Source organism: Aythya fuligula, unplaced genomic scaffold (genome assembly GCF_009819795.1).
Source record: "Aythya fuligula isolate bAytFul2 unplaced genomic scaffold, bAytFul2.pri scaffold_54_arrow_ctg1, whole genome shotgun sequence".
NCBI classification, from domain to species: Eukaryota; Metazoa; Chordata; class Aves; order Anseriformes; family Anatidae; genus Aythya; species Aythya fuligula.
Window position 1 is genome coordinate 4,748 of NW_022473992.1, and position 14,007 is coordinate 18,754.

Below are 14,007 nucleotides of genomic sequence, written 5' to 3' on the forward strand. Positions count from 1 at the left end.
CCCAAAACCACACATTTTTACCCCAAAACCGCATTTTTTTGCCCCCTAACCCCAAGTTTTTGCCCCAAATCCCCTTTTTTCAATGCCCCCAGACACAAAATCCCCATTTTTTGCCCCAAAACATGTCCTCACCAGCTCCTTCAGCAGCTTCTCGGGGGGCAGCCCCTGCGCCAGCGCGTTCAGCACCTGCGGGACCCCAAAATCGGCCAAATTCACCCCAAAATGAAGACGGGGGAAAACACCCCAAAACAGGGTAAAAAAACCCAAAAGGCTAAAACCCCTAAAACGAGCAAACCCCCCAAAACAACTCAAACGCCCAAAACCGATAAACCCCGCAAAACAACTAAAACCCCCCAAAATGACCCTAAACCCCCAAAATTAACAAACCCCCCAAAAAAAACCAAAACAACCCAAAACGCCCCAAAACCCCACCCCCCCTGAAACTCCCCTATCCCCTTAACCCCCCCCCACCCCCTCCAATCCCCAAAAGCCCCAAAAAGGCCGGAATTTGCCCCAAAACCTGGGCGGCCGCGTGGCGAGGGCTGGGCCCTCCCTGGGAGCCTTCGTCCCCCCCCGGCTCCTCCTCATCCTCGGGGTCCGGGCGCTGGGGGGGGGCGCAGAGGGGGCCCAGGAGCCCCCCCAGGAGCACCCCCAGCAGCCCCCCCCGCAGCAGGGCCTGGGAACCAGTAAGAACCAGTAAGAACCAGTACAAACCAGTATAAAAAAGTATAAACCATTAAGAACCCGTATAAACCACTACAAACCAGTACAAACCCGTACAAACCAGTATAAACTAGTATAAGGCAAACCAGTATAAATCGCTATAAAGCAGTATAAACCAGTAAGAACCAGTACGAACCAGTAAGAACCAATAAAAACCAGTAAAAAACTGTGTAAACCACTATAAACCAGTACAAACCAGTATGAACCAGTATAAACCAGTACGGGCCAGTATGGAGTGGCAAAAGGGGACCCCACCCCACTGGGACCCCCCCCCCCGGGTCGCACAAGGGTGGCCCGCTCCCCTCCCAGTGCCTCCCAGTATAAACCAGTAAGCTCCCAGTAACCGCCCCAGTATCCCCCAGTCCCCTCCCAGTCCCTCCCAGTCCCCCCCAGTCCCCCCCAGTTCCCCCAATACCCCTCCCAGTATATCCCAGTAGCCCCCAATACCCCTCCCAGTCCCCCCCAGTCCCTCCCAGTATATCCCAGTCCCTCCCAGTACGCACGCGGGGCCGCTGCTGGGCGAGGAATCCGAGGGTCGCCAGCGCCCGAGCCCTGAGGGCGTGGCCTCGCGCCGAGTCCCCGCCCACCTGCCAGAAGGGGGGCGTGGCTTAGCGGCCCCGCCCACTCGAGCCACGCCCCCTCTCCCTAAGCCCCGCCCCCTCCGGGGGTCACCTGCAGGCAGAGGTCAAGCAGGGGGCGGAGGTCAAAGGTCACGGCCCCGGGGGCGGCCGCCAGGAGCTCGTCCAGGACCTCCAGGGCGTCGGCACCGCGCTCCTGGGGGGGATTAATTAATTAGGGGGCGGTTAATTAATTAATTAGGGGGGTAATTGATTAATTGGGGGGGTAATTAGTTCATGGGGGCCTCGAAACCGGTGTTTTGGGGGAAGAAAAGGGTGGGGGGGGGCCTTGAAACCGACATAAATGGCGGTATTTGCCCCCAAAATGGGGATATCGGACCATAAAATGGTGATTTTTACCCCAAAATGGAAATATTTATCCTAAAATAGTGTTATTGTACCCCAAAATGGTGATATTTACCCCATAACGGTGATACTGTACCCCAAAATGGTGCAAGAAGACCCAAAATCGTGGTATTTAGCCCCAAAACTGCCCCAAAACAATGCAGGGAACCTCGAAAACCCCCAAAATGCCCCAAAATCACTCTAAAAAATAAGCGCGGGGGAGCAAAATTTATGGGGAGCCTCAAAACCACCGAAAAGGCCCCAAAATGTGCATTTTTGCCCCAAATTGGTGTTTTTCACACCAAAACTCACCTCATCGGCGTCGATCAGGGTGCGCAGGGCCCTCAGGATGTCGGGGACCAGCGACCGCAGCAGCTCCTGGGGGGGGATTTTGGGGCAAAAAAGTCACTTTTTTGTTAAATTAGAAAGTAAAGTTTTTTGGAGCGTTCAAAAAAATACGCATTTTACCCCATAAATTACTATTTAAAACCCCAAAAGTCACAAATTCGGGTAATTTTGAGCCCCCCTATTACAGAAAACCTGAAACTGTTTTCACGGGGATCCTCGAAACCGCCTTTTTGGGGCAAAAACCAGCATTTTTGTGCAAAGAGCGGCCTCGAAACTGCCGTTTTGTTGTCCCTAGGACAACTTTGGGGCTAAAAAAGGCCGGTTTGGGAAACCTGGGGGGCCCTGAAACCACCAAAACCTTGCGTGGGAGCCCCAAAACCACAATAACTTTATAGGGGGGGGGGGGGCGCAAAACCGCCTAAACTTTATGGGGGGGCCTTGAAACCACCATAATTCTATAGGGGAAACCCCAAAACCGCCGTAACTTTATGGGGGAGACCCCAAAACCACCATAACTTTATAGGGGGAACCCTGAAACCGCCATAATTCTACAGGGGAGCCTTAAAACCACCATAATTTTATAGGGGGGGCCCTGAAACCGCCATAACTTTGTAGTGGCGGCCCCGAAACCGCCAGAACTCCATACAGGGGACCCCGAAATCCCCGTAACTTTTTTGGGGGGGCCCCGAAACCGCCACTCACCGTGTGGGCGTCCCCCAGCGTGGCCGCCAGCCCCCCCAGGGCACGCAGGGCGTAGGCGAGGGTGCTGGGGGGCGCCCCGGGCTCCAGCCCCCCCCGGCACAGCGCGGCCAGGGCGGGGCCGTGGGGGGCCAGCGCCGGGGGGGCGTCCTCCAGCACCGCGCTCAGCACCAGCAGGGACACCTGGGGGCAGGGGGGGCCTTGAAACCGACATTTGGGACCCCCCCACTCCAAAAACCCCTTGAAACCGGCCCCTCCCAAGTCGTTATGGGGGAAAATTGGGGGAAATTGGGGGGTGGGGAGCCTTGAAACCACCCTTTATGGTAAAAATAAGGGAAATGGGATCAGGGGAGCCTTGAAACTGACATTTGGGGACCTCCCCTCCCAAAAAAAACTCTACTAATCACCCTCTCCCACCTCATTTTGGGCTAAATTGGGGGAAAATGGGGAGTGGGGAGCCTCGAAACCGCCATTTACCCACCTCCCTCCCCCAAACTCCCTAGAAACCGCCCCTCCCACCCAGTTTTGGGGTAAATTTGGGGGAAAACGGGTTTTTGGGGGTCCCGAAACCGCCCTTACCTCCTTCCGCCGGGGGTCGCGGGCCGCCCCCTGCACCCAGGCCCCCAGGGGTCCCCAGGAGCCGACCCCCCCCCCGGCGCAGCACCAGGGCCGCCAGCTGGGCCAGCGCCACCACCACCGCATGCCTGGGGGGGGGGCAAGGGGGGGCCTTGAAACCGCCACCAATTTCGCGGGGGAGCCCCAAAACCTCCAAAATTTGGAGTGGGGTCCCCCGAAACCGCTGTGGGTTTCAGGGGGAGCCCCGAAACCGGCAAAATTTGGGTGGGGAGCCCCAAAACTGCCCAAATTTTCAGGGTGGGGTCCTCGAAACCGCCACCAGCGCCTGTACTCACTCTGTCTCCCGCTCCAAGGCTTCGGCCAATAGGGTGGGGAGCCTGAAATTTGGGAGAGGCGTGGCTTGGGGTTGCCCCCGCCCCCTCCGCCATGTAGCCCCGCCCCCCTGGCACCCACCTCTGTCGCAGGTCGGGGTCCAGGCGCCGCCAGCGCCCCAAAAGTCGACGGCGGAGCAGCACTGCGGCCAGCTGCCGGACCTGGGGGGGCCCCGAAACCGACAAAATTTAGGTGGAGGGGCCCCGAAACCCCCAAATTTGGGTGGGGGGCCCCAAAAAGCAGCGAAATTTGGACAGGGGAGGCCTGAAAATTGATGTGGGGGCACTGGGGGGGCCTCGAAACTGATCTACAGGGATTTGGGGGGCCTTGAAACTGACACTTAAGATCTTGGGGGTCCTGAAGCTGACACGTGGGGACTCGGGGGGCCTGGAAACCGTCCTGTGGAGATTTGGGGGGCCCCGAAACCGCCGTGTGGGCACCTGGGGGGCCTCAAAACTGACATATAAAGACCTGGGGGGCCTGGAAACTGACATTTAGGACCTTGGGGGTCCTGAAACCGCCATGCAGGGACTCGGGGGACCTTGAAACCGCCACGTGGTGATGGGGGGGACCCCGAAACCGCCATTTATGCCCCTAGGGGGCCTGGAAACCGCCTCACCTGCGGGCGGGGGGCGCTGCCCAGGAGCTCCCCGAGCCCGGCCGGGGCCCGGGGGTCGGCGAAGGCCTCGCGGAGGCGGGCGGTGGCCTAAAAGGGGGGGGGGGGGTTAGGACACGTGACCCGTCACGTGGCGCGTCACGTGGCCGGTCACGCGGCCCCGCGGCCGGTACCCGTCGGATGCCGTCGCTGTCGGGCTCCAGCAGCGCCTCCAGCAGCGCCTCCAGCTCGGGCGCCGCCATCTTGGGGAAGGGCGGAAGCAGGGGGCGGCTTCCGGCGGATGCGGCCGCTCTGGGCGGAGCGGCTCCGAGGTCTTAAAGGGGCGATGCCGGGAGCGAGCGGCACTTAAAAGGGCGATGGAGCCGCAGGGGGCCCACACGGGTTCTTAAGGCGGCAACAGCGAGTGGGGCCCACCCCACCCCTTAAAAGGGCAACGCTCACTCTAACCTAATTCCCTCCCCACCCTAAAGCCCCGCCCCCTTTAACCCCGCCCCAGTGACGTCACTACGCAGAGCTATGACATCATCAAGACACTTTATTACATCACCAACGGGGGGCAGAGGGAGGGGAGGGGGGGAGGAGGGGACGTCAGAGGGGGCGGGGGCAGGAGGAGGAGCTCCCCCCCTCCCCCCGCGGGGAGTGGCGGGGGGGCGGGGCTTGTGCCGGGCCCCGCCCCCTCACCGCCGGGCCCTGCCCCCACGTAGGGCGAGGACAAGATGGAGGACGGAGCCCCCCTGGATCTTGTAGTCGGCCGCCGTCTTCTCGTCGTTCCTGGGGGGGCGTGGCCACACCATTAAGCCCCTCCCCTCGGTGCCACGCCCCTTTAGGCTCCCCCCCTTAGCCACACCCCTTGGTTAAGCCCCACCCCCATCAATCATCCCCTTGAAGCCCCTCCCACCCACCATTAGCCCCTCCCAGCAGGGGCCACACCCACCCAGTTGGCCCCGCCCCCTTTGCGGCAACGCCCACTTTGTGACCACGCCCCCCCCCCGTGTGACCACGCCCCCCTTTATGCCCCGCCCCTCACATCTGCTTGCCGCTGTAGATGAGGCGCTGCTGCTGGGGGGGGATCCCTTCCTTCTCCTCCACGCGCTCCTTGATGCGCTCCACCTGCCCCGGGGGGGTTATTATGGGATGGCATCGGAATGGGCGGGGCCTCCGGAGGCCACGCCCCCTCAGCAAACAAGCCCCGCCCCCAGGAGGCTCCCTACCTTGTCGGTGGGCTCGATGTCGATCTCGATTTCCTTCCCGGTCAGCGTCTGCCACGGGGGGAGGGGCTTAGCGGGGCCACGCCCACTTTGGCCACGCCCCTCCCGCTTTAGCCACGCCCCCCACACAAAACCACGCCCCCTCCCTTCACCCCCACCCCCTCCACAAGACCCCAGTCAGCGTCTGCTAAGTGGGGGGGGAGCTTAGCGAGGCCACGCCCACTTTAGCCACGCCCACACACAAAGCCACGCCCCCCTCCCTTCAGCCCAGCCCCCTCCACCAGGCCCCAACCCCCTCCCCCCCGCCCCCCCTCCCCCCCCAATCCCACAATGCCCCGCTCCCCCCGCCCCCCAGCCCCTCCCCCGCCCCCTCCATCCCATAATAACCCCCCCTCCGCCCCTCCCCCCCCCTTCCCCCCGCACCTTGACTTTGATCAGCATCGTGCCCCGCGCCCGCCGCCGGCAAGCCCCGCCCCCCGGAACCGGAAACAGAACGCCGTTCCCACCAGGCCCCGCCCCCCACCCTCTCAGCACAAAATGGCCACCGCCCCCCACGCGCAAGGGACGCTGGGAGTTGTAGTTCCCCCCGAGCCCCGCCCCTTTCTGCCAGCAGCCGCACAAAATGGCGGCCGCCCCGCGCGCGGGGGATGCTGGGAGCTGTAGTCCCAGCGGGATGAACCATTACCCAGCCGCACGGGGGGGGGTTAAACATTTTTAACTCCATTTTAACGCGAAAAACGCGGATTTGGCCACTCGTCCTTAAAGGTGGAGGCTTCCTAACCCCCCCCCCACGCTCCCATTGGTGCCCTGCCGCGGTTCTCGTCGCTGATTGGCTGATTATAGCCCCCCCCCCCCCAACAACAGTTGGTACGGCTCGGCTCACAATCTGGCAGCCCGTCATCTCCTATAGCTCACTATTTGGCAGCATGCATTAATTAGCCCAGTAGGGCGTTAATTAAGGGGGGGGGGTTAATTAGGGTGGGAGTTGTTAATTAGGGCAGGGCTCGTTAACACCGACCTGTCAGGAGCACAGCGCGGCGTGGGAAGGGCAGGAAGCGGGCCTGGAGGCGGGAACAGCAAGGGGGAGGGGCCGTTAATTAGCCACGCCCCCTAATTACCCCTCCTATGATAATTAACCCTGCTAATTAACCCTAATTAACGGCCCCACCTTCCTGCGGGGCACCTCCTCTGGCTCTGAGTCGCTGCTGACGTCACCGAAGAATGCTAAAGGGGGGGAGGGGGTGGGGTCAGCGAGGCCACGCCCCCTTTGTGGGGCCACGCCCCTTTTCTGAGGCCCCGCCCCCTGCCCCCCCCACTCACCCAATGGCCTCGCACGGCGGGGGAGGAGTCTGCGGAGGCCGGGGCGGGGCTTGGTGGGCCTGGAAGCGGAGCTAAACAAAAGGGGGCGTGGTCAGCGAGGGGCGTGGTACCAGGGGGCGGGGCTGAAGGAAAGGGGGCGTGGCCACTCACCCGGGTGGGGGGCTCGTTTGGTTACCACTCTGCTGCAGGGGGCGGGGCAACGAGGCTGGGGGGCGGGGCTTAGCGTCAACAGAGGGGGCGGGGCTTGTGGGTTTAGGCCCCTCCGCCTCCCGCTAAGCCCCGCCTACCGCGGTGGGCGTGGCCCACGTCCTCCAGGTATCGGTGGAGGATTGGTAGCTCCCGGGGGCAGGGCCCGGGCTCTGATTGGCTCCACACCGCTTCCTGTAACTGGAGGAGGCGGGGCATAGAAGGGGGGGAGAGGCCAAACGTGACCACGCCCCCTTTAACCACACCATTAGGCCACGCCCCCTACCCCACCCCAGGGCTTTCCCCTCTCCCCCACCCCCAACCCCTTTTAGCCCCGCCCCCTTTTAACCACGCCCCCTTTAGACCAAAGGGGCGTGGCCAGTCGCTGGTCACGCCCCCAGCCATCAAGCCCCGCCCACAAGCCACTCCCACCACTAAGCCCCACCCCTTCCCCCTCCCAGCCCCTTCCCAGCCAGGCCCCGCCCCCTCTAGGCCCCGCCCCCTTTAGGCCCCGCCCACCTGGGTGACGTCAGGGGCGGGCAGGGCGCTCTCGATGCGCAGCAGGAACTCGTGGAAGAGGCTCTCCAGCGCCTGCAGGAACGGCTCCCCGTACTCACTGCCCGCCGTGTCCTGCGGGGACTGGGATGAACTGGGAGGGACTGGGAGGGGCTGGGAGGGGACTGGGGGCAACTGGGAAGCGCAACTTTGGAACTGGGAAGCACGAGGAGGCACTGGGGAGCCCCTGGGAGGCATCACGGCCATACTGGTAAGCACTGGGCTCTACTGGCAGACCCCAAGACCCTACTGGAAGACCCCAGGACCCCACTGGGAGGCACTGGTCCGTACTGGGAGCACCTACCTGCAGGTAGGCCGCCCGCCGCTGGCCGTCCCCCAGCAGCTCCAGCACCAGCTGCCGGAAACTCTCCTGCGCCCCCTCCACCAGCGCCACGTCCTGGGGGCTCTGGGGGGGCACGGGGGGGTCAGGGGGGGACGCGGGGACGTCCCCGACCCCCCCCGGGTCCCCCCCGTGCCCACCGGCTGGCCGTGAGCCGCCAGCGCCGCGCCGTCACCCTCGGGGAAGAAGGAGTCGACGGCGTCCAGGATGCGGCCGTCCGGCTGCGCCTCCTGCAGCATCCGCACCACCACCTGCGGGGGCAAAGATGGCCGCCGGGGGGGTAAAAGGGGCGACCGGGGGGTGAAAGGGGCAACCGGGGGGCAAATTGGGCAACCAGGGGGGAGGCTGGGGGGAAACTGGGCAATGGGAAGGGAAAATGGGCAATGAGGAAGAGGACGGCCATTGAGGGAAGATGGCCGCCAGGGGGACAAGATGGCTGCCAAGGGGGTAAAATGGCTACCCGGGGGGTAAAGGGGCTAGCAAGGGGGTAAAATGGCTAATTGGGGGGTAAAATGGGCAAAAAGGGGGGAAATTGGGCAACGGGAAGGGAAAACGGGCAACGAGGAAGAAGATGGCGGCCATGGAGGAAGATGGCTGCCAAGGGGACAAGATGGCCGGGTCTGGTGGGGGATGATGGGAAGGGCAGCGGCCATCTTGTGAGGGATGATGGGAAGGGCGTCGGCCATCTTGTGGAGCCCAGGGGGTGCTGGGAAGGGGGGCGTGGTACTCACGGCTGCCTTCAGGCCCAGGCACAGGCGGGCCCCGTGCCGGAAGTGGAGGGCTCCCGGCGCCGCGCGCCCCACGGCCTCCAGCACCCGCAGCACCCGCGGGAACTGCGCCAGGCTCCGCCCCCGCACCGCGTGCCACGCCCCCGCCAGCGCCAGCCGCAGGGACAGCCAGGGGCTGGGGGGGCGGGGTCAGCGCGGGGACACGCCCACCGCCTGGAAGCCCCGCCCACCTGCCCATATACGGCGCTGCCCCAGCCCCGTGGGCCTGAATGCTGCCTCAAAGCCCCGCCCACTCTCTTGTGGCCCCGCCCACTCCCCCATGGCCCCGCCCCCTTGTCTTACAGCCCCGCCCCCTTGCCGCTCCATAACCCCGCCCACCACCCCATGGCCCCGCCCACCGCCCCAAATCCCCGCCCAATTCCCTTAAAAACCCCACCCACCATCTCAAAGTTCTGCCCACCACCCCCATAACCCCGCCCACCATTCCATAGCCCCTCCCACTACCCCACAGCCCCGCCCACCGCCCCTCCCACCGCCATATTTGGCCTGAACCCCCTACCTCAAGCCCCGTCCCCAGCTCCCAGGCCCAGCCTCCAAACTCCGAGGCCACGCCCCCACCCCAAGCCACGCCCCGACCCCGTCGACCCCGCCCCCGCCCCGTCTCCCCGCAGCCCCGCCCCCTTTCCCCTTCCCCCACCCCAAACCCGGGAGCCCCGCCCCCCGCGAAGCCCCGCCCCCTCCCCACGCGCACACCTGTCGTCACTGCCCGCCATGGCCCCGCCCTCCCGGCTGCGTCACTTCCGGCGGGGCGGGCTCCGCGCGGGGGCTGCGGCGGCGCCGGTTCCCCAACGGCCGCCACGTGCGCCCGGCGCCGGATCCGGAAGTGACGTTCGCGCGACGCGGCCCCGCCCCCCCAGCCCCGCGCGCCTTTGTGACGTCACTTTTCCCGCGCTTTCCTCCCCCCCAAAGAACCAGGCGGGGGCGGGGCTGCGGCGCGGCTTTATTGGGTGACGTCACGGGGAGGGGCGGTGACGTCATCGGGGCGGGGCGGGGGTATGGGTGGGAGGGGCTCCCCCAGAGCTCCCAGTAACGCTCCCAGTGCTCCCAGTAACAGTCTCAGTGCTCCCAGTAACCCCCCGGTGCTCCCAGTAACCCTAAAATCAGCTCCCAGTGCTCCCAGTAACCCCTGTGCCTGGCCCCAGTGCTCCCAGTAAGCCCCATTCCTGGTCCCAGTCCTCCCAGTATCACCACCGAGCCCCCCCAGTACACCCAGTCACCCTCCCAGCGCCCCCAGTATACCCCTGACACCCTCCCAGTCCCCTCCCAGTGCTCCCAGTTCCCTCCAGTCCCTCCGAATGACCCTCCTATCCCCCTCCTAGTGCTCCCAGTCCTCTCCCAGTCCCCCCCAGTTTCCCCCAATCCCCTCCCAGTTGCCCCCAGTCCCCTCCCAGAGCCCTCAATCACCCTCCCAGTGCTCCCAGTCCCCCCCCAGTCACCCCATACCCTCCTCCCAGTGCTCCCAGTCCCCTCCCAGTGCCTTCCATCACCCTCCCAGTGCTCCCAGTCCCTCCCAAATCACCCCCCGGTGGTCCCGGCAGGGCGCGCCCGGCGGCGCCGTCCCCGGCGGGTGCGGGGCGGGGGCTCGGCAGCGCTCCCAGCGTTCCCAGTGCTCCCAGTAGGGTCGGGGGCGGCGTCGAACTGGAGGGTGCCGTGCACGGGGCCCAGCTGGGCGCTCTCCATGGCCGCCACCAGGCGCCGGCGCCCCGGGCGCAGCGGCACCACCGGCTGCCGGAGCCGCAGCGTCTGCCCCGCCTCCACCGTCCTGCGGGGACAACGGGCGTTGGGGGCACCCTTGGGTGCTGACGGGGGCGGGGGGTGCCCCACAGACCCATTGGGTGCCCCACAGACGCGTTGGGTGCCCCAGGGGTGGTTGGGTGCCCCATAGACCCATTGGGTGCCCTAGAGGTGGTTGGGTGCCCCATGGCCCCTTTGGGTGCACCATCAGTGATTGGCTGCCCCTTGGACTTTTTGGGTGCCCCAAGACCCCTTTGGATGCCCCATGACCCCTTTGGGTGCCCTACAGCCCCTTTGGGTGCCCCATGGACCCCTTGGGTGCCCCACGACCCCTTTGGGTGCCCCCAAGGTAGACCAGATGGCCGAGCCCCATTTGCCTACCCCATATCCCCTTTGGGTGCCCCCCACCCCTTGTACCCCCACCTCACCCCCTGTACCCCCTCCCCACGCCCCCCACACCCCCCCACGCCCCCCCACCCCCCCCGTTGTCCCCGCGTCCCCACCCCACGGTGACGGCCTGGGGGCAGGACAGCCCCGCGCCCTCCATGCGCAGCACGGCGCCCGTCAGCGCCCGCGGCAGCGGGTTCTGGAAGACCACCTGCACCGGCACCTCCTGGCCCACCACCGCCGGCGCCAGCAGCTGCGGGGACAACACGGGGAGGGGGGGACACGGCCGTGGGACGGGGCCCGGGGTCACCCAAGGGACCGGAGGGACCCAAGGGAGCTGAGAGATTGGGATGGGGCCCAAGGGAGACAGACGGGACCCAAAATGGGACCCAAGGGACACGGACAAGGCCCAAGGGATGGAGATGAGGCCCAAGATGGGACCCAAGGGACATGGAGGGGACCCAAGGGACGTGGAAAGGACCCAATATGGAACCCAAAGGACATGGACAACGCCCAAGATGGGACCCAAGGGACGTGGACAGGGCCCAAAGGACATGGAAGGGACCCAAGATGGAACCCAGGGGACAAGGACGGGACCCAAGGGACACGGATGAAACCCAAGGGACATGGACGGGGCCCAAGATGGAACCCAAGGGACCCAAGGAACATGGTCAAGGCCCAAGGGATATGGATGAGGACCAAGATGGAACCCAACAAACATGGACGGGACCCAAAGGACATGGACGGGCCCCAAGATGGAACCCAAGGGACACGGACAAGACCCAAAATGGAACCCAAGGGACGGGGACAAGGCCCAAAGGACATGGATGGGACCCAAGGGACGTGGACAGGGACCACAATGGAACCCAAGGGACGCGGATGGGACCCGAGGGACATGGACGGGCCCCACGATGGGACCCAGGGGACCCCCCATGCCCCCGTACCGTCAGCGTGAGGTCGGGCGCCTGCAGCCGCACGCGCAGCTCCTTGGCCACCACCTGCCCGGTCTCCTCCACCGCCCCCGCCACCGACAGCCTCAGCGCGTCCTGGTCGCCCACGTGGGGGCCGTACTCCGCGTAGCCCACCGTCATCGTCACCGTCTCCTCTGCCAGGGGGGACACGCAGGGCGTCGGGCGACCCCCCGAGGGTTTTTTTTTGCTTTTTTTTGGTTTTTGGGGGTCCCCAGGGGGGCCTCACCTTGCCCCGGGGGCACGGCGCGCCGGTGCTGCTCCTGGCGGAAGGGGGGCCCGGCCACCCCGGTGTAGCGGACGGGGGCGAGGGCCAGGCGGAGGCGGAGCGTCCGAGGCTCCGCCCCCTGGTTGCGGGCCACCACTCGCAGCTCGAGCTCCGCCCCCGCCACCGCCGGCCCCGCCCCCACCGTCACCGACACCTCCCCGGTGGACGGGGTCCCCCGGCTGCGGGGCCGGGAGCCGTGGGAGGTGGCGGTGGACACGGCGCGGCGCTCCTCCTCCGAGCCTGCGGGGCAGGGGTCAAAGGGCAGGGGTCACAGGGCGCAGGGGGGAGGGCGCACAATTTAGGGCTGGGGGGTCCCGGGGTCAAGGGGTCGCCGTTGGGTCAAGGGGGTCAAAGGGGATGGGGTTGTGGGTCAACGGGTGTGGGTCTTGAGGTCAAGGGGTCTGGAGGTCAAGGGGTCTTGAGGTCAAGGGTCATTGGGCCTTGAGGTCAAGGGGTCAAGGGTCATGGGGTCTTGAGGTCAACGGGTCTTGGGGTGATGGGTTTTTGGGGTCAAAGGGTGATAGGTCAAAGGTGACCAGGTCACAGGGACAAGGGCCCAACCCTCATTGGCTGTCGGGCCCAGGAACAACGGGGTCAAGGTTTGGGGTCAAGGTTTGGGGTCAAGGTTTGGGGTCAAGGTTTGGGGTCAAGGTTTGGGGTCAAGGTTTGGGGTCAAGGTTTGGGGTCAAGGTTTGGGGTCAAGGTTTGGGGTCAAGGTTTGGGGTCAACTCAGAGCCAAAGGGAGGGGGGCGTGGCCGGGGAGGGGGCGTGGCCTCACCCTCGGGGTGCTTGTATTGGTGGGTGATGTCGATGCGGGCCCCCGAGCCCGCCCCCAGGGTGCTGATGCGGCGCCCGATGGCGCCTTCCTCCACGTGCACCACCGAGAAGGCCCCGTTGGGCTGCCGCTGCCAGTACACCTTGTCGCTGTTCACCTGCGGCCACGCCCCCCTCATTAGCATGGCCACGCCCCCCTCGTTAACATACAACACATCCACCACCCTTTAGCCCCACCCCCTCAGCGCTGAGCCCCTCCTACCCCTTCCATTGAGCCTCCCCAGGCCCCAAGCCCCTCCCACCATCCCTAAGCCACGCCCACTTTGTGATAAACCACGCCCACTGTGGATAAACCACACTCTATTTGGTTAAGCCACGCCCCCTACCTCAGCGAAGACGAATGGCGTGTCGTACTTGAGGAAGACCTCGCCGTTCTTCACCGCCGTCACCGAGCAGGGCCCGCAGCAGAAGAGCCCTGCGAGGGGCAGCACAAACCAGTACAGACCAGTATAGACCAGTACAGACCAGTACAGACCCATACCAACCACTATAGACGAGTACAAACCAGTAGAGACCAGTATAGACCAGTACAGACCAGCACAAGGGGCTGCCCGTTGGCCTGCCAACCATCCCCTGGACCTCCCGCCCAGGTCTCCTCCCAGTATATACCAGTATAAACCAGTACAAACGACTGTTTTCCATAAACCAGTATAAACCAGTACCGCTGCTGGTCTCCTGCGGGGTGGCGTCGACCACCTGCCACCCGTCGTAGCCATCGGGGAGGTCGGGGCGCTTCATCCAGCAGTCGTTCCACACGTGGAAGTTCCTGTGCAGACCAGTATAAACCAGTATGAAACCAGCATGGACCAGTTCAGACCAGTATAGGCCAGTACGACCCAGAAGGAGCCGCTCTGCCAGCCATTCCTACCCCCGTGGTGCCACAAGCCACCTCCTTGTGCCCTCCTGGTGCTGCCGCCCCGCTCCCGGCCCAATCCAGTATAAACCAGTTTAAACCAGTATAAACCAGTACCAGACGGAGTCGGTGTTGAGGCGCTCCATGGGCCGCATGTTCTCGTCGAAGTAGATGTCGGTGGTGAGGGAGACGTCGGTGTCGTGGGCCGAGTTGTAGTTGGTGACGGTGCGGGTGGGCAGCCCCAGGCACCGCAGCACTGCGCCCACCAGT

General features: G+C 64.8%; 1 protein-coding gene across 1 annotated transcript in view; it reads right to left on the reverse strand.

Moving 5' to 3' along the window:
* Positions 1 to 271: 271 nt before the first annotated feature.
* LOC116501610 overlaps positions 272 to 14,007 on the reverse strand; it is a 14,940-nt gene continuing 1,204 nt past the window's right edge. The window contains exons 2-32 of the mRNA XM_032207205.1: positions 13,855 to 13,993; positions 13,547 to 13,650; positions 13,211 to 13,299; positions 12,829 to 12,982; positions 12,012 to 12,290; positions 11,759 to 11,919; positions 10,931 to 11,067; positions 10,270 to 10,455; positions 8,637 to 8,808; positions 8,046 to 8,156; positions 7,870 to 7,971; positions 7,530 to 7,640; positions 7,112 to 7,211; positions 6,975 to 7,029; positions 6,825 to 6,895; positions 6,673 to 6,728; positions 6,523 to 6,565; positions 5,508 to 5,555; positions 5,324 to 5,406; positions 4,896 to 5,067; positions 4,470 to 4,680; positions 4,300 to 4,386; positions 3,762 to 3,841; positions 3,644 to 3,685; positions 3,312 to 3,436; positions 2,736 to 2,915; positions 1,998 to 2,063; positions 1,396 to 1,497; positions 1,227 to 1,310; positions 521 to 676; positions 272 to 280 (exon numbers count right to left, since the gene is read on the reverse strand). Of these exons, the coding sequence (XP_032063096.1) occupies positions 272 to 280; positions 521 to 676; positions 1,227 to 1,310; positions 1,396 to 1,497; positions 1,998 to 2,063; positions 2,736 to 2,915; positions 3,312 to 3,436; positions 3,644 to 3,685; positions 3,762 to 3,841; positions 4,300 to 4,386; positions 4,470 to 4,680; positions 4,896 to 5,067; positions 5,324 to 5,406; positions 5,508 to 5,555; positions 6,523 to 6,565; positions 6,673 to 6,728; positions 6,825 to 6,895; positions 6,975 to 7,029; positions 7,112 to 7,211; positions 7,530 to 7,640; positions 7,870 to 7,971; positions 8,046 to 8,156; positions 8,637 to 8,808; positions 10,270 to 10,455; positions 10,931 to 11,067; positions 11,759 to 11,919; positions 12,012 to 12,290; positions 12,829 to 12,982; positions 13,211 to 13,299; positions 13,547 to 13,650; positions 13,855 to 13,993 (3,515 nt within the window). The remainder of the gene's footprint in view (positions 281 to 520; positions 677 to 1,226; positions 1,311 to 1,395; positions 1,498 to 1,997; positions 2,064 to 2,735; positions 2,916 to 3,311; positions 3,437 to 3,643; positions 3,686 to 3,761; positions 3,842 to 4,299; positions 4,387 to 4,469; positions 4,681 to 4,895; positions 5,068 to 5,323; positions 5,407 to 5,507; positions 5,556 to 6,522; positions 6,566 to 6,672; positions 6,729 to 6,824; positions 6,896 to 6,974; positions 7,030 to 7,111; positions 7,212 to 7,529; positions 7,641 to 7,869; positions 7,972 to 8,045; positions 8,157 to 8,636; positions 8,809 to 10,269; positions 10,456 to 10,930; positions 11,068 to 11,758; positions 11,920 to 12,011; positions 12,291 to 12,828; positions 12,983 to 13,210; positions 13,300 to 13,546; positions 13,651 to 13,854; positions 13,994 to 14,007) is intronic.